The sequence below is a fragment of the Parasteatoda tepidariorum genome, chromosome 5 (assembly GCF_982258835.1).
Source record: "Parasteatoda tepidariorum strain Cologne lab strain chromosome 5, Ptep-v5.0, whole genome shotgun sequence".
Taxonomy (NCBI): domain Eukaryota; kingdom Metazoa; phylum Arthropoda; class Arachnida; order Araneae; family Theridiidae; genus Parasteatoda; species Parasteatoda tepidariorum.
In genome coordinates, this window is record NC_141759.1 from 92,873,361 (window position 1) to 92,891,950 (window position 18,590).

At 28.6% G+C, this 18,590-nt stretch overlaps 1 protein-coding gene and 1 long non-coding RNA gene across 3 annotated transcripts in view; one reads left to right on the forward strand and one right to left on the reverse strand.

Moving 5' to 3' along the window:
* Positions 1 to 2,583: 2,583 nt before the first annotated feature.
* Ctns (lysosomal cystine transporter cystinosin) overlaps positions 2,584 to 18,590 on the reverse strand; it is a 32,365-nt gene continuing 16,358 nt past the window's right edge. For both annotated transcript variants that reach the window (XM_016061042.4, XM_016061041.4), the window contains exon 10: positions 2,584 to 5,657. In XM_016061042.4, the coding sequence (XP_015916528.1) occupies positions 5,512 to 5,657 (146 nt within the window). In that variant the 3' untranslated portion in view covers positions 2,584 to 5,511. The remainder of the gene's footprint in view (positions 5,658 to 18,590) is intronic.
* Positions 6,862 to 13,782, forward strand: LOC147809869 (uncharacterized). The gene is made up of 2 exons (XR_015433841.1): positions 6,862 to 6,996; positions 13,545 to 13,782. It is a non-coding gene; the product is annotated as an uncharacterized LOC147809869 (long non-coding RNA).

An 18,590-nucleotide genomic window follows, 5' to 3' on the forward strand; every position in this document is an offset into this window, starting at 1 on the left:
TCTAAGACTTTTTGTTCAAGGTCCTGTCCTTGTTCTTTATTTCCTGTCATTAATAAAATTTGGTTCACAGGTGTGTATTTATCAAATTTAAACTCTGCAAACTTCCAGACTAAGTTATTACAAATTACATGTGCAAACTGTGATGCCAAAAAGAAGGTGGCGTATTTTTTTACAAAGATTTTGACCTAAAATATGTGCAGGTATCTGCGCACCTGGAAAGTCATGGATTTCAGTATGGAACAAACTTTAAAACTATTTCTTCGCGTGTCTTTGAACAGATAATATAAAATATCTTAATTGCGTGTTTTCTATAAATTGTTGCAGAAAATATCATTTATATAGGTTCAGTATTAGTAGCTTTATTACGGTTTTTGATTTGGTGTTCTTGTCCAGTTAGTGAGCACATCACAAAATTACGATAAAGTAAAACCTAGTTGAATGCAATTTTCGACAATAATTATTAGAAAACACGGAATTAAGATATTTTGGATTTAATAAAAATACCTGTTCAAAGCCACACAAAGAATCAGTTCATAATAACAAAGCACCCCTAGCGGCGTATGAGGACACATCTGGCCATTGGTTGCTGTACAATTATTAATCCTCATTGTGTGATCTATCCCAACATTTATGGGACACCCTGTATTTGGGAAATCCACTGGATTTTTCTCTTCATGTTGGCATCTTTGCTTACAGTGATAAAAGTTAATTTAGCAACAATGTCATATAGTTTGTCTAATGTAAGAACTCCCCTAGCTATTCGTCTGGTCCGGTGACTATGGTAACGAGGTATAACTATTTCAAGTAGAGGTCACTGTTTAAGACAGGTTTTAGCTCTGGTCGGCGAGAGAAAGGGAATCTTTCTTCGGTCTGTTGTGTTAACCCTAGTGTGAAGAGAAGCTACCCTCCCTGAAATGCGCTATTCGTGTTTCCATAGCAGCAGATCGCCTCAGACTTTGTGGCGGGAGGAGTTCTTACCGTAGACAAACTATAGTTTGGCAAGCATCAGGATTATGATAGAGACTACAAAACACATAAAAAGTCTATGAATAAATGCATGGAGTTCGTAAGAGTTTTATTCTGATAAGCTACACTTGAAATATAGTTGATACATGCAACTATAACATAAAAACAAAGGAACCCAATATCTCTTTTGGTTCTATAGTGCTCCTGCTATACAAACAAAGAATAAAACAGACGTGCAAGTCTTTTAACGAAGCTTATATTCTACAAATATTTGCATGCCTTAATCAATTATACAACTCTAGATTTGATTCTTAATAAATTGACCCTTTATGTTCAATATTGGAACGTTTTTTGTTGTTGCATTAAATGATCAAATAAATATCCTATCAAGACATAAAGGGTTAAAGTGAACAAAATATAGCTCTTTTTAATACGATATATTTACAGTAGAAGAAAGAGAAAAACCAACAAGCAATAGTTTATGTACACAGTGTTGAGTAGTTTACACACAATTGTAATAATAATTAATTTTACCAATATATTTACAAATAAAACCAAACTTTAATTAATTTCTTTAAAAAATTGTTTGATTTGTCACCGTCCTATTTAATCGGTTAGAATTGTGTGATTTTGAAATAATTGAAAGACAAATATCTTGCTCTAACCAACCCAGAATGGTTACATGCAAACCTTTGAAAGCATTGACCGGATAAAGCAGGTTTCCTGATTAAATTACAATATATAATCAAATTTAAATTAACATTGTTTCCTAAAAAGCAAATTTTTTTTTTATTGTAACTATTTGTTAAAGAAATAAAATTGTTTTAATGGAGGTTCAAATTCAACCTTAATTAGACTCAGTGATCTCTGATTAAGTTTTTAAATCAGGATTTTTTTTACCCTGTGAAGTTTTTGCATGTTGAAATACAACTTTTGTACACATTAAACCAGCAATTCCCAAATTGTATTCCGAGGTACCTTCCAAGACTGTTTTTAAACAGTTTTTTTTAACCTTTTTATATCCCATTAATAATCCATTATTCCAATCGCCTGTACAAAATTATTAAAAATAAAATGCCAGTGAGAGGTGGAAAATTTAAAAAAATATATTACACGCATTAATAAAAATTGTAATTGTATTTCACACTGGACTTTTCAAATTAAAATAAAGTTACTAAATGCGTTGAAGAAATATGTTTCAATATTTATAGCAGTTCTTTTTATTTTTTCATTTTATTGCAATACAAAAACAAATTTTTAGCTAGACAATGCAGCTCCAAGACTAAAAACTCGACTGTCGAAAATAAAACCTAAATTTAAGATTATTAATGATAAAACGAAAAAAATTTCATTCCTTTTTTTTTTAATGGTTAATACGTTCTAGATTGTCTTTTACTTTATTTCTAAAGTTGGAGTTCCGTCGGAAGAAAATTGATGATTATTAATTGATTATTATATAATTGATTATGTACCAGATGGATCCTATTGCTAAGTAATCATCATGTAAGTACTATAATTTTTTTAAAAAAAATTTGTGAAAGCTTAAAAATGCTTATACCCTGTAACGAATGTTTTTTCTTTTTTAAGTTTTCTCATTTGAATCTTTTTAATAAAAAATTAAGTTTTCTAGAAAAGAAAACATTTAATATAGTTTAAATAGTAATATTTACAATAAAATATTTTAATTTTAGAAGAGATGGGAACATTTATAGAAGTTCAAGCAAGATGGTGAAGCTGGATATTGCTTTTAAACAATCATTACAAAAAAATTACCTAGAGATTTCTATTATTTAATTACTAAAACTACTGTAGTAGATTGTAAAGCCCACTAATTCAATTTATCATATATTAGTTTAAAAGTTTAGTCTACTTGGACGAAGTTATGGTACATTCAGCATGAATTACCAAAAGGACGTGGTATATTTTCAAAGATATTTTTGGTGAACAGTAGGGTATATATTTCTAAAACTAAGCATAGTCGATTTATTTTTATTACAATTTTTTCAAGTTTAAATACAAACCGGTACAAAAATCACTTTTTATGGGGGAACTTATTAATGTGACATATAAATATTTTTTATGCATAGAAATAAAAAGGGGTTACTTCTGATAAAATCCACTTTTCTTTTTTAAAAGTAAAAGATTCATTAAAAATGTTTGTATATAATTTCAACATGTCTTAAAATTAACAAACTGCTAAACATTTATTGATCTAGTTGAGCAAATATTTCATTTATAAAAACATATGTACAATATTAATCAACTCTTTGAATCACAATGCACAAATATTTGTTACAAATTTAAACGGATTTTTGAGATGAATTTTTTTTTTCTCATAGAAAAGGGCAAATTTTATCAATTTTATGTTAGTTTAAACTAAACCAAATTAATCTCGTAATAATTTTTTAATTACAATCCACAATTAAAAAACTAACAAAAGTTTAATTAGATATCAAGTTTAAATTTTTTCTGATTAAAAAAAAAGCCAAATTTTAACATTTTTTAAAATTTTAAACTAGGATTTAGTATAGGATTCCATTATAAAGTCTTTTACAAAAAAAATCGCTATTTTTTTAAACACTTTATTTTTAAATTTAAAGCAATAAAATATATAAAAACAGTTTTTTCTTTTTGGTTGAACCAAAACACTTATTTCTGTAATAAGTACAAAAAGCAACTGTTTTTTACGATTACATTCAATTGTTTAACCTGAATTAACTATTAAACTAAGTAGCAAAAAGTTAAATGAAACTATTTAAAAAAATATACCTTATGGCACTCTAAGAAAAAGAAATAGTTTTTGAGCATTAGTAAGAAACATTAAAGGTACTTACATTGCATGCATATGTAGTACAAAACATTATTTTCATTAAAATAAAGCAGCGAGGTGTCTAAAAAAGATCACATGTAAAAATTACCACATGTAGTAAAGTCAAAATTACTGTAAGAAGAATATAGATTCAGTATTAATAACAACTGATTCTTTTACAATTTAAGCAATTATTAGAAAATGAAATAAAGTGTAATGTGATGCTCATATACATATCTAACTACAATTCTACAATAGCAAATCATATAGATAGAATAAAAATAGCTGCGAATGATGCAGATTTTTAATTGTGTTAATATTTGCAAATGCTTCTAAACCAATAGTAATTTCACTAGAAATGCTAATAAAGGGCAAATTTGGTGACAAAATTCTACTAGAATATTTAAATGATTAAGTTTAATTAATATAGCTGGCAAACAATCGATTAAAGATTGCATTTTAATTATTAATTGTGCGGAAAAAAATTACCAAAAAACAATCTTTTTGGTCTAAACCAGGGACAGGCAACTTTTTCTATAATATGTGCCATTATTTTTCTAACTAATTTAAATGCGCCATATAACTTGAGCATTAAATGTAGTTTTCATAAAAATTAGCAAATTCTATTTACACAGAGAGATGTAATTTACATAAAAATCGGTTAATCGGAATTGGTTAATTTTTATGTAAACTACATCGTCAGGCAGTGTCTTCAGATTCCGTAAAATTACTGCTTAAACGATGAAGAAATTAAGTTATTAAAAAAATTAGAGGAACCGTCTGGAGTTTGCATTACCTCTGGTGTAAAAATAATTATCTAGACAAATTTTGTCTAGTTAAATGAAAAAAATAATGCCAACTGTACTTAATTGAGTCGTTAATTGATTGAACTCTTTAAAACAGTTTTTCAATAAGATTATTCTTATTTATGATAAAATATTAGGTGAGTTCCATGACTAGGAATTTTTGGAGCGCGTTTCAAAAGTTTCGAGTTCCATGACTAGAAATGTTCTTTCGCTACCGTTTGCAAACAAGTAAAAGTTTAATCTTTAAGAGAAAAGAGGAGATATTCCATCTTTCTTGTTAATTAACTAACGATTTTATGTAGGATTACAATGTTTTCTTTAAATGTTTGTACAAAATATTTTCAAATGCTCTACTGACTGTATTTTTTAATTACAACTTTTTTATTCAACTAAAAATTTATATGGAATATAATTTAGAAATAGGGAATCTGATTGGTGCATTTTAAGAACAGTCAAACTAGATCCAGTAAGAATGTTCTATAATTTTCTAAAAATCATTAACTGAATTTTATTAATCTTTAAAATTTTAACTTTTTCTGTTGCAATTTGTTTTTCTGACAGAATTATTCTGAATCTTGATAAAAAGAAACATTATAAAATAGAGATTAATAAAGTCACATGAAAATTATGAACGTGATTGTTCGAAAAATGTCAAACGATTGTTAAAAAGTTGAAGGAATTAGCAGCTCGCTACAAAAACTTCATGTCACGAAATTTCATCGATTGTAGGTAGCATCAAAGATAAACACCAACATGAGTACAAACAAAAAATAAATAACGAAAAAAAAAGTTTTTTAAATATCACAATTATATAAGAGAATAAAAGAAGATTCACAAGGTAATTTCACAATAAAAGCAGGACGACCTCAGTTTGGGAAAGTCTAGCACGCATTTAAATTCTTTGAAATTGTGTTGTTCTTGCCAACAATTTTATGCAATCAGAGCACTTTCGTCACTTGGCAGGTGATTGTGTCTGTACAAGCAGAAGTGTTGAATCATGAAAATGACGTCGAATGTACAAGATGCAACACCCAATCCGAATTTCGTGAAGTTGCCAACAAAAGAATACCAGTCCTCTGAAAAATAAAAATTTAAAATTTTACTTTATACGTCACTTAGAAACAATATAATATCAGGTGTTAGGAGGTAAAGTTTGTAAAAAATTAGAAATCAAATGAAATATAACAAATTTTCATGGAAAAAAAAGTATTTATAACAAGTTTTCTGTAATCATTGCCTTAATATTTTTTGAATCAAAATAAAAAAAAATTAAGCATACGCATTGGGGTCGCAAACTAGGAAAGCGTAGAAAACAGAGATGCCAACTTGCTCCGGACAGCAAATAAATATTTAAAAGTGGTAGTTTATCAATTGTGATTCTTAGTTTTATAAATTCAATTTAGTAGATTTTTATCCACCACTATTTCTAAATAATTCGCAGGCTTATATAATTCACCACTTTATAGTAGTTATGTCATGCTATACCTTTTAAAAAGCAAGCAAAAATAGCAAAATATTTGCAAGATTTAGTCTGTAGTTAATTACCGTTCATTTATAATTATTTTGGCGTGCCCGGAGCAGTTGGCATCTCTGAAAAAAGCAAAACACTAACAAATCACTTTGTTATGACTATTGTATTTCAAAAGAAGTAACTACTGAATAATTATTGCTTTTAATACTAAAAAAAACGAATTTTCTTCTTCCATAGGAAAACCATATAAAATAAGAAAACTAAGTGAATAACTTTTAAGAATAACGTAGGTGTAAAAAAAATTGTGTTTGGAATTTAAGATTGAAAAGGAGCATTTTGTGATTCACATAGAAACATTTCCAGGTATGTCCATTTTTTAAAACGCACATTTTCAGCGTAAAAAGTAAATCCAAAACAAATCACAGATGATATCGCCATTTTTATTGTAACCTAGTTTTCTATTTATTTCTGCCATTTGCTTTTATTCTGAAGTACCTATAGAAAATATTACTAAAAGACCAATTCTGTTGCTTCTAGAACGTTAAACAAAAAAACAATTCAAGGTCTTTTGTATATCTAAAGTAGAAGCAAAACAATCATCACTTTTATGAAATAGTTGGTTTCTTCAAGGAATAAAAGTTTTAATACACTGATTTAAATCATGATAATAGAAATTAGCAATAAAAATATAGTTTCAAACAATTGTAAAATTTATTACCACAGAGATGATGAGGAAATGTTAGATACGTGGTAATAAGCTTTACACGTACTTAGTAGATAAAGATTAATGATTAAAGTACTAGACAATTCGACTTTATATTCTTAGAAATGGGAGAAATGCAGATTAAAAAACATAGTTTTCCTCCATTGCATATTGGAAATAAATATATAAATCTTCATTGACTAAAAAATATATTGATAATCTGGAAGTTAGTTCTCAAAAGGTAATAAGCATAATAAATGCTTTTTTAAGATTCCTTAGTTCAGAAGATTTTCGTAAAACGTTTCACTTTTATCTGATTTAACTTTACTGCCATTTGTAGCAATTTTTTAAGTACTTTTACTAATAATGTTAAGTAATATTAATTAAATACTAATAGTCAGTTCATAATTAAAAGTAAAAAAAGGTATATTTAAAAAAAAAAATTATATAAATGTTTTTACTGCTTAAAATTCTTTAATGTTATGCTTTCTAACTATTTTAAATAATTACGTTTAAAAATGTTTTATATACAATTGATATTTTTAATTATATTTCGTAATTTTTATTTCTTTAAATTTATTTCAAAAATTTGGTAAAATTTAATGCTATGTTTATGTCACAATTTTATTTTATTTCATAACCGTGTCGTTGACCAGCCAACCCAATTTTGGGTTTACGACTTCAACTTGTAATTGCCTTGTAATTTTGAACCTAATCCAGTAGACAAGGGAACTCCTGGATTAAATATCGGGAGAAATTTGCCTTCGTGGAGGACATTTTGATGAAACTTACCCGTATTTGCGTTACATAGAGAGGAAGACCACGAAAACCTCCCATGGGTAGCCTGATGGCAAGGGGACTCTAACCTATGATCCGTCTACCACTGAGGATATTTTACGTCAGCACTCTGGTCGGTGCGAGCCGGGTGCGGAATTCGAATCAACCTGGATCAAACATTGGGAAAATTTGCTTTCGTGGAGGATTTTTTGATGGAACTAATTCGTATTTGCGTTTCATGGAGAGGAAAACCACGGAAACCTCCCATGGTTTGCTTGATGGGAAGGGGACTTTAATCCATGATCCGTCTACCACTGAGGATATTTTACGCCAGCACTATAGTCAGTGCTAGCCGGGTGCGGAATTCGAATCAACCAGCCATCGCCGGGATTCGAACCCGGTTTAACTCATTGGGTGGCGAGTGCTCTATCCCCTGAGCCACCACAGCTCATGTCACATAAATTTAAAAACAAAAAGCATTTAAATAAATTTAAAAAATTTTTACATACACACTTTTATTAAACATATTAACTATAACTTTTATTAAACATATTAACTATAACTTTTATTAAACATATTAACTATAACTTTATTTAAACATATTAACTATAACATAATAATATATAGACATATTATTTATAAACTTTTTTTAATATTTTGCATTAATTTAGGCCAAAATAAGTGAAAAATATTATATTTAGAAATTTAATAACTTATGTCATGTAACATCGGTGTTCTTTTTTTTTTCGCGTTAAAGGTAAAATCTTACAAAAGCCATAGTTTAAGTGCCTTACACTTGAAGCAATGCGATGTCTTTAAACTATATATATATATATATATATATATATATATATAATCTTACCCTGAAGAATTATCTGGGCTTTAGAACAGATAAATAGCTTAAATATTTTAAAAGTTATAAATTTTTTTTAAAAAAAACGCCAATTTCAAGTTAGATGAAAATTATCAAAATCACTGCCTTATTCTCAATTTTTGCAAATTTTTATAAGCCCAAGTTATGAAGCATCGGAGTAAATTTTTAAATATTAAAAAATTAAACCACAAACGCTTTTCATTTTCACAAAACTGTGGCTATTCCCCACATTGACGTTTTGCGCCATTTTCAAAATAAGCGTAGACAGTTTAGATAGGCTAAACTAGACGTCATGAGCAACAGTTGCATACACACAGCAGTTATAAAAATAGCATATTAATCTCAAAAAAGCAACATTTCATATTACAACGGAGTCTTCGATAAGCTGCCTTAATCTAGATATCAGCTACCATAAAAACATGCTTGTTTGCTGTTAACACGAAGAATTAGAAATGAATACATATATTGCACATACACTTAGTTTTAAATAATTTGCTTGAATAAAAAAAAAATTAAAAAGATAGTTCTTTTCTTTTTCAAAACATTGCGACCGTTAACTCTGTGACGCAGATGGGACACCTATGTTCCTTTTATATAAACTTTTTTTATGACGCTTTATTTACAAGCAAAAATATACTTTGATATTTTTCAATTATAAAAGTACGTCTAATACTAAGTAAACAAAAAAATCTGCTAGATCAGTTGCCGCATTCGGTCAGAGAAGTCTTCTTTTTGCTTTTCGAGAACTAAAATATATTGTCATTTTTTTGCGGACAATTGTCGTAAAAATTCTATATGGGTTTAAAATACTTTTCCTTCGCTAAAGAAAAAAAAAATAATTCTTCATTTATGTGAAATTTAACATACCAACGGCGCAAAAAAATTTATTTCACAGGTTTTGCATCCAAGACAATATTAAATTATTATTTGTAATTCAATACTTTTGTTTCGAATAACTTGATAAAAATATGACAATAATATTTAATGTTCCTTGAAACATAAAAGAGTCCTATATAAAATTCTGACAAAGTGGCGGTCCGCCATTTGACTAGAGTTTTTAATTGTTGCTCCCGGTCTCATGTAAGTTGGAAACGCCTGTGCTAGATTATCAGAATTATATTGATACTAAAATATAACATCCAAAAATAGTAGTTTGAAAGAAGAAGAAAATCATTCATATTCAAAAATTTACCAATAATTTATTTTGATTTTCTAAATTAAAGAAACTTCAATGATGAATAACTGTTTCTCGAAGATTTAAGTAAGTGCACACTTGAAAAATTAACGTTTCGAAGATTTTACCATTAACGCAGGAAAAAAAACACTATTGTTTCATGCTGTATTTCATAACCATAAATTTTTAAAATGTTAAATTTAATATTTTTCATTTACTTTGAACTAAATTAAGACAAAATAACGAAAAAAGCAAGAAAAATATGTTTAATAAAAATTCTGCGGCAAAGGGTTAAGACCCATTTTTGATCTTCCTGCTTGCTCCTTCGTGGTGTTGCAGATTGTCATAATAATATGGATTAGTATCCAAATAAAGCCATAAGTAACATACAATAAGTAATATACGACAAACATATTTTATGAAAGGATTCAGATAGATAGCAGTAAAAAGAAATGATAGAAGACATGCATTTTTTTCGCAGCTGTCATTTATAATACATCAAAAGAAACGGATCCGTAACATTAACTGACAACTCAAGAGGGAAAATGTTTGTTGTTCGTTAGTTGTTAGCCTGTGATGATGCATTGTTCTTCTAATATAGAAGAAAAATATTTTTCAGTACAATATTTTCTAAAAAATAACCGACTTTTTGCTTTAAAATAGTTTTTTATGAATTAGAATTTGAAGAAAAAAATATAATATAAAATAAAATATAAATGAAGCAACAAAAAAATAACTTTTAGAATAAATCTATTTTGCTGTGCAATAGAAAAATCAAAGCAAAAAAAGATAGAGATTTTAATATACTTGGCATTTTTGTACAATAAGCTACTTATTTACAGGTATATTGCACCAAAAAAATTTTGTTTTTTCAAAAATAAATTTTGTTTTATCAGTTTTTTGAAATTTTATTTAAGTGTTGATAGCGTTAGCAATGAAAAGAAAATGGTGGTTAGGCCATTTTACTTGATATCTACCACGAATCACCGTGCTTTTTCAATTGCACTGAGATTAACTTTAAGCAGGGGTAGAAATTACGAGCCACTGAACACAGACAGGGGCGCCGCGATCTGATATTTTTGGGAGGGGGGAAATTATCCATTGGTCGAATAAAATTACTAATTTGTCTGAGTCATAATTGGGTATGTAATTCATTTGCTTCAATAAAAAAATTATTTCGTGAAAAAATTTTCCTTATGTGCTATTTCCCACCAATATATTACTGATTTAACGATTTTACACATAACAATTTTATATTTTATTTTATAACCTTAGTTGAACAGCCGACCCATTTTTTGGTTTACGACTATTAATATTCAGCTCCGTATCCTTGTAATTTTGAACCCAATACAGAAGACAAAGGAACTTCTGGATCAAGTATTGGGAGAAATTTGCCTTCGAGGAGGACTTTTCATAGGAACTTACCCGCATTTGCGTTACACGGAGAGGTTAACTATGAGAACCTCCCAAGTTTAACTGGACGGCTTAGAGAAGTGAAAGTAAATGAGCATAATAATTCAAGTAAATAAGCAGTGATTGGTCAGTGAGTAAGGCACCGATTTGTTGGGAAGAACTGGGATTCGATCCCCAGCCTGATGCCCACCCAGCTTCAGATAGATGGGTACGATCCTGGGAAGTAAAAACGGCTTATGTGCGATGCTAACAACATTGCCACACTCTGGTCGTTGGTCTAGAAACTGAGAAACCTTACTCCTTCATGACCTACAATGGGCTGTTATGCGAATGCTTTACTTTTATTCTAGTCAATAAGTAAAATAAATAAAGAACCATTTGATAAGTAAAAATAAATAAAAAAATTAATTCGCAGCTAAGATGAAGATATAATTTCTTCCCAACCACGAAAGAAATCGAGAAACAAATAATTTGGTCATCGGTAAATCTCGTCGAATACCGAATAGAAAGATAGTCAAACGTTCCACACACATCGTTGTTTTCAAGGGCGCCGGCAGAATAATATAAAAGGGGGTGCAACCCTCTAACAAACTATCCCCCCCCCCAAAAAAAAAATTTTTTTTTTTAAATATTCTGTTATTACATTTTGTTTTTTATTACATATACTTTCATCTGTTAATTTTTTTCAAGATATATTTCTTCGTTGTTAAAAGATATTTAAAAAAAAAAAAGTACGAAATTACGTGGTACGAAATGTGGAGGAATAGAGAAAATTCTTATGAATCTTTCGAATACATCGACTTAGTTATCGAGGCCACACCGTTTTATCCAGCTGTAGCGGAGGCAATCAAAATTGGCCTAACTCTTCCAGCTACTACGTGCACTATTGAACGCACTTTTAGTACAATGCGACACATGAAAACATGGAATCGGTCTACAATGTCTCACGAGAGATTAAGTAGTATGTGCATGCTCTGTGTGCATAAGAAAAGAATCAAAGATGACTCAGAATTCATTGAAAACGTTGTAAACAGATTTGGACAGCTAACAAGACGATTACAATTCTTGTTTTATTATACAATTTTTTAATTGTTATATATCAATAATTACTTGTTTTCGAATAAAAATATTTTTAATAAAAAAAATTTATACTCTATGTTTAAAAAAAAAAAGCCAGGGGGGTGCAAGTGCACCCCCTTGCCCCCCGCTGCCGACGCCCTTGTTTCTATTACTAAATAAATATTAGTTCAAATCGAGCACTTTAATTTAAATGGTACCATTATTATTTTTCTTTTTAAATGGAAGGAGAATATTAGGTTTTTGTATGGTATAAAAGATGGAGGGGGGGAAAATGCAGATTTCTTTGTTAACCTCTCGGGTTATACCAAAAAAAGAAGAAAAATACTTCTTTAATTATACTCAGAAACCAGTTTCAAAATTTAAAAAAAAAATTATCTTTAGTTATAACCATAATTTCACTGCAGTAAGTTTTTTTTTTTTTAAAAAATCTGTAAAATCGCCAATATAAATTATTTACTTACTTCAAAACCAATTCGAAATTTAAACAAAGTGAGACGAATTAATCATTTGCAAACATAAGATTACATGGATGTAAAAAAAATGCTAATTCCTTTGCTTATTGTCGGGGAGTTTTTAAATCTGGACGCAGCTTAAAATGTGTGTTTACGAAAATAGACACCACTTTTGCAACCTAACTAAACGAGGAATTACGTGAGTTACTTTTCCTTATTTATTTGAATTCTAAGCATAATTATTAAGGAACGAAGTCCCAGACTTGGAGTCGAGGAGGCTATGTATATTATGCATGTGACTTTTCAGGAGATATGTCTTCGTATTCAGCACTCTAAACGATAAAGTAGGTTTCATAATTCTTAATTCCTATAACTTAATTCCTTCTTAATTCCTATAATTTAATACCACTCTTACAAATTTATTACACCCGTGAAAAAACAATATTTGACTTTTAAATTCTTTTTTTTTTAAAAAAAACTAATTTAATAAAATGTACTTAGTGCAAATGACGTATCACATTACGTAATTATTTGAACTCATTAGTTTATTTTTTGAAAAAGAGTAATTCTTTTAAAAGAAGTGGGAAAAACGGAAGCAAACACTATGCAATTTCTTAAACAGCTGTGTCCATTTTCGTAAGCGTGCCTTCCGAGCTACATCCATTTTCGAAAACATGCATTTCGAATATTTGAATGTTCTTAATCTTTTCTTTAGAAATGGGAAAAATCTCATATTGCTTCATGTAATAATTTCTGAAATATGACAGTAGGAAGCAAGCTCGGTAATGATTTCTGAAACCAAAGATGACTTTTTTTCCCCACAATATGCAGAGATTACCAGTTGATATTTTCGTCCCCTTTCAAACATCGAAATTTTTTATGTATCTAATAATTAAGATAAGTTTCTTCGGTTCATAATAAAATGGATAATTATTTTTTTAAACTTCCTGCTACAATCGTAGTTCTAAATAAATTATATTTACCTCCGGTAATATTTGAATTTTTCTTTTTTATAAAAGGATTTCTTGAAGATGATTGCTATTTCTCAATTTTTGATGAAACTGGCTCAGTTTTATTGGAAAAAGAAAACGAGTGATTGACAAAAGAGCTTTTCAATGGTAATGAGAGGATTAGATTTGTTGAAGATGTAAGAATTAAGAAATTTATACCTAAAACAATACTTATTCTTGTTTTCATCAAAAAAATTTAGTACTTAATAAATTTTAAATAAAATGTGTGAAAATGATTTTTCGTAAATATACCGGATGGTCAAGCAAAATTTGCCGAATAGAGAAATTCCTTGGGAGGTCACAGCGACGTCCCATGCCAGCGCCTCTGTCCGCAGACCAGTTACTAAAAGACATTAATAGTCTGTACACATCTTCACTGGTCCATTTACATGTCTGAATTGGAATCTTTTTTTGAATGTACATAGAATCTTTTTTAAAGAAAAATTTATAAAGTGTTTTTAAAGGAAAAATTACAATTCAAAGATCGTGTAATGTTGACAATTACGAAGAATAAAAAAGAAAAATCAAAAAGTATCTACCCCTTTACATTAATTGCTGATCCGGAAGACCGTTAATTATTATTTATGGGAGTCGGAGTCAAATTTTATTGGTCTAAAATCAAAAGATCGGCGTTAATTTCGAGCTCTGATATTAAGCATCAAATAAATTTTCTTCATCAAGGGCTATATTAGTTTATTTTTTGGGAAAAATAAACTATATTCATCATCGTCATCATAGTTGGCAAGACAGCCCAATGTGAGCCAATGCCTTCCTCTGAAGATTTCTCCTTGACGACTTCTGATTCACCTTTGATCTCCAATTCTTTTCATTAATTGCGAGAAAATCAGACCCCACTGAGTCAGCCCATCTCAACCGCGGCCTTCCCCGCTTTCTTATTCCAGTGGGTCTAAAAAGTAGTATCTTTTTTATTGTATTGTCATCACTCATTCGAATCACGTGAGCCATCCAATTCATTCTATTTATTTTTATGTACTATTTAATAATATCTGGTTGCTTATAAACCTTGTACAGTTCAAAGTTAAATCTCCTTCTCCAGTTATTGTTTTCATTTACACCACCAAGTATACTTCGCAAAATCTTTTTCTCAAATATTGCGATACAATTTTCCTCCTGTTTTGTCATTGTCCAAATAAACTATATCGTAACCAAAAAATAAACTATATTAGTTTATTTTTTGTGAAAAATAAACTAACACAAACTCTTAAGGAATACAAGTTCGAACATGTATTCCTGATTATTGAAGTTGAAACTTATATAAAATCCAGACGCATCTTAATCAATGAATCTAGAAATCAGCCAATCAATGAATAAGTTTAAAAAAAAAAGAAGAGATATTTAATCAATTATTAAATTGTTGAATAAACGAATATATAATATAGTGACGATTTAACAAATAATTAAATAAAACAACCCATAATCCGCTTATTGATTGAATTACAATTTTTTTATATCTGTTCTTTTTTATCGATCTTGGTGTCTATTACAAACAGGGTTGCCAACTAAAGTTTTAAAAAAAATATTTTGCATAGTGGCAGGGAATTAAAAACTAAAGCTTTCAGAATTGTTGATAATTTTGCCAACATTTTAAAATGCCTCATAACAAGATAGTTTTAGCAAAGTGGAGCTTCATCTTAACTTCTGAAACATTTAAAATATAGTGGTGTGAAAAATAACTTTAAATCAAATTTGCAAAACAAAGAATCATGTATTAAAACATATATGTATAGATAGCTACCACTAGAAGAAATTTTCCCAAAAAGCATAAAAAGATGGCAGCTCTGTATACAATATACAATTATGTATACAGTATCTGTATACAGTATACAATTAGTTGATAAATTTGATGTGCATAAAATTATCTTCTTATCTGTTTAGAAACTCATCCTATAATTTTCTTTATGGGGTCCTTTCTTTGCTCTTTTTTAGTATCTTATAAATAATGTTTCGTAATATTTATTTCAGCTGAAGCACTATTTATACCGATTATTATATTTATTTATATTATATACTTCAGTGAAACCTCCAGGAAAGACCACCACCTCTATTTAGGACTACTTTTAGGAGGTACGCAATTTTTTCCATAAACTTTGCGTTGAAGAAAACATTTAGGAGGGACCATTAAAACCTCTCCCAGCGACCGGGAAACCCTCTGCACCAAATGCGGAAAAGGTCGAATAAGTTAACACGAAAAAATATCAAAACCAATATTTTAACGAAACAAATAAGTAGATTAAAGTGTATTTAAAATATTCGGGAGAGGCTTTTATTCAGAGATCTCTTTTTGACGATAAAACCTCACGTTGTAGTCAGAGTGCACTAAAGATGATGCTATCAATGATTTACTTTTAGAGTTGAAAGTTAAATTAGAAAAACCAAAAATTATCATAGGAAAAATTAAGCATCTGAAATAAACAAACCTCTTCTCACCTTTTAAATCTAACTAATTTTGATGATATAAAATAAAATGCAAAACTTAAACAAAAAACATAGTTAATTATTTATTTAAAGTAGCTTTATCATTCAGACCTGGTAAATTTGTTTTTACATGAAATTATATCAGTTGGGATCATTTTTATCGACGCTAACTTTTATTCCTTTGATCCGTCTTTTCATGACGCCAACAGAAGTGGCATTTCCGCACCAAGAAAATGACCCTTGACTAAAAATAAAATCGTTTGCGAAAAGTTATGTACCTTCGATAACAATTTTGAAGTCAATGGAGGTAAACTCTAACAACGACCAACCTTCACCAACGACCATTTTACTGTGGAACGGAGAGTGGTCACTCACGAGAGGTTTCATTGTAAATCAACAGATCTAAACCAAAATTTTATGAATTAAAAAAATACATGGTGCCACCCCTATTTATAGGGCAGTTTTCCCTACTAAAAGATTGCGCTCCTCTAAATGGAAATGCTGGCTATGGGCTTGCATTATTATAACCAACTTTTCTCTTTCCCAATTTTTTTTCCTTCCAACTCTTAAAATGTAAACAAATGCTGTTAAAAAGATTTTCGTATTTCATTGTGAAGTACAATTAATTTTCTAGTAAGCAGCAAAGTCTATAAATATTCTGATTATAAATTTAAGAATTAAAGACTTTAGATCAAAATTCTTAACTATTCAATTTTATGGGGGGAAAAAGTAGTATATAAATGATGTGTAGCATTTTTAAATATATATATTTATATATATATATATATATATATATATATATATATATATATATATATATATATATATATATATATATATATATATATATATATATATATATATATATATAGAGAGAGAGAGAGAGAGAGAGAGAGAGAGAGCTGCTTATGATGAAAACAAGATTAGTTTCATTAATTTCGGTTTGGAAAACCTTAAATACTATCTTATAGTACCTCTATACATTTTTCAAGAAAATCAAATAAAAAGAAATATATTGAAAAAAATATAATTTTCAGTTATTTATATTTATTTAGTTTTTTAAATAACTTAAAAGAGTAAGTTTTGTATGTAAAGAATGAAAATGAAAGTAAAAAGTTTTAAAATGGAAAAGATATCTTTCTGATTATAATCCCTCTAGAAAGTACAATTATAAGTGCACAGGACTCTCTTTTTAAAGCTAATATTTCACTTAATAGTTTTTTGCAGAAAAATATTACAAAATTAGTAAATAAAAATGTAACAAAATAAAATTTGATTTTATAAAATCAAAATTAATAAGAAACCATAAGGAAGCAAGTTCAGCTTAAACCTATATTTTTTCTTTTAAAAAATCCAAACGAAACGGTGGCAAATGCGAGGTTACATTTCATTTACAATAGTTTATACAATAACTGACAAACTAAAATGGAACTAAACATAAAACAACCAAATAAAACTTAAATAAATAGCTTTATTTGAAACACATAATACAATAAAGATGACGTAGATCTGTCACAAGCTCATGAACACTAAATTGGGAACACATGTTTAATACATAAATAACGATAACACAAAATATGACACATAAAATAAATTTATACAATTTTATAGGAATGTCATTTATTTGTTTGCATTAAATTATTTTTATATAAGCATTAAATTTTATGAAAACATTACTAAGTATACGCAAGTAGCCTATTCTGTATTTAATAGAATTAAATCTAGTCTTTTAAGTAATTCCCAAACAGTTGTTTCAAATTCCTTTCATTTAAACCGTAATAATTTCAAAAGCATGTACTAGTAAAAAAATTTAAAAATTCTCATCAAATGATAATTGTACATTGACAAAAAAATTATGGGAAGAAAAACGTGATTTCTTAAATAAAATAAATATATATATATAAAATAACTCATTTTAATGTGAGGTAATGTTAATGAGAATTGCATTAAATGTATGAAAATTATAAATGCTAAGTTATTTTGTCCTGATATTTCAATGAGTGATGTGAGAAAGTTTTTCATTTATAGCTCAATTACATCATAAACAACTAAACTCTAGTCAAAATCATTTTCAAAATTTTTCATTTTCAAAAGCCTATGTAAATTCACAACCCTTTTTCTTTGTATTAAGAAACATTTCATAATTTAAAGCATACTTAAAGAGAAATATTCTAGAATTTGAAAAAGTAAAACAAAAAAATTTCTTAAGCTATGAATAAGATTGAAAAAAATGAAGGAGAAAAAATTTACAGCAATGAATTAAATTATTCAATAATAAATTATAAACGTTATGAATTTTAATTAAATTTAAAACTTTGTTTTCTCGCAAGTTCCTAAATAAGTACAGGAAACATCTGCGGTTTATACCAGTGGTTTCCAACTGGCGGCCCGGGGGCCGCATCCGGCCCTCGAAGCCTTTTTTCGTGGCCCGCGAACTAAAATATATTAATTCTAATTTTTCTGTGGACAATTTTCGTAAAAAATCCATATGGGTTTAAAATACTTTTCTCGTTTATAAAAGCCTAATTTTTTCACTTCTGTGAAATTTATCATAACAACGGTGCATAAAAATTTATTTCTCAGGTTTTGCATCCAAGGAAATATTTATATAAATATTAA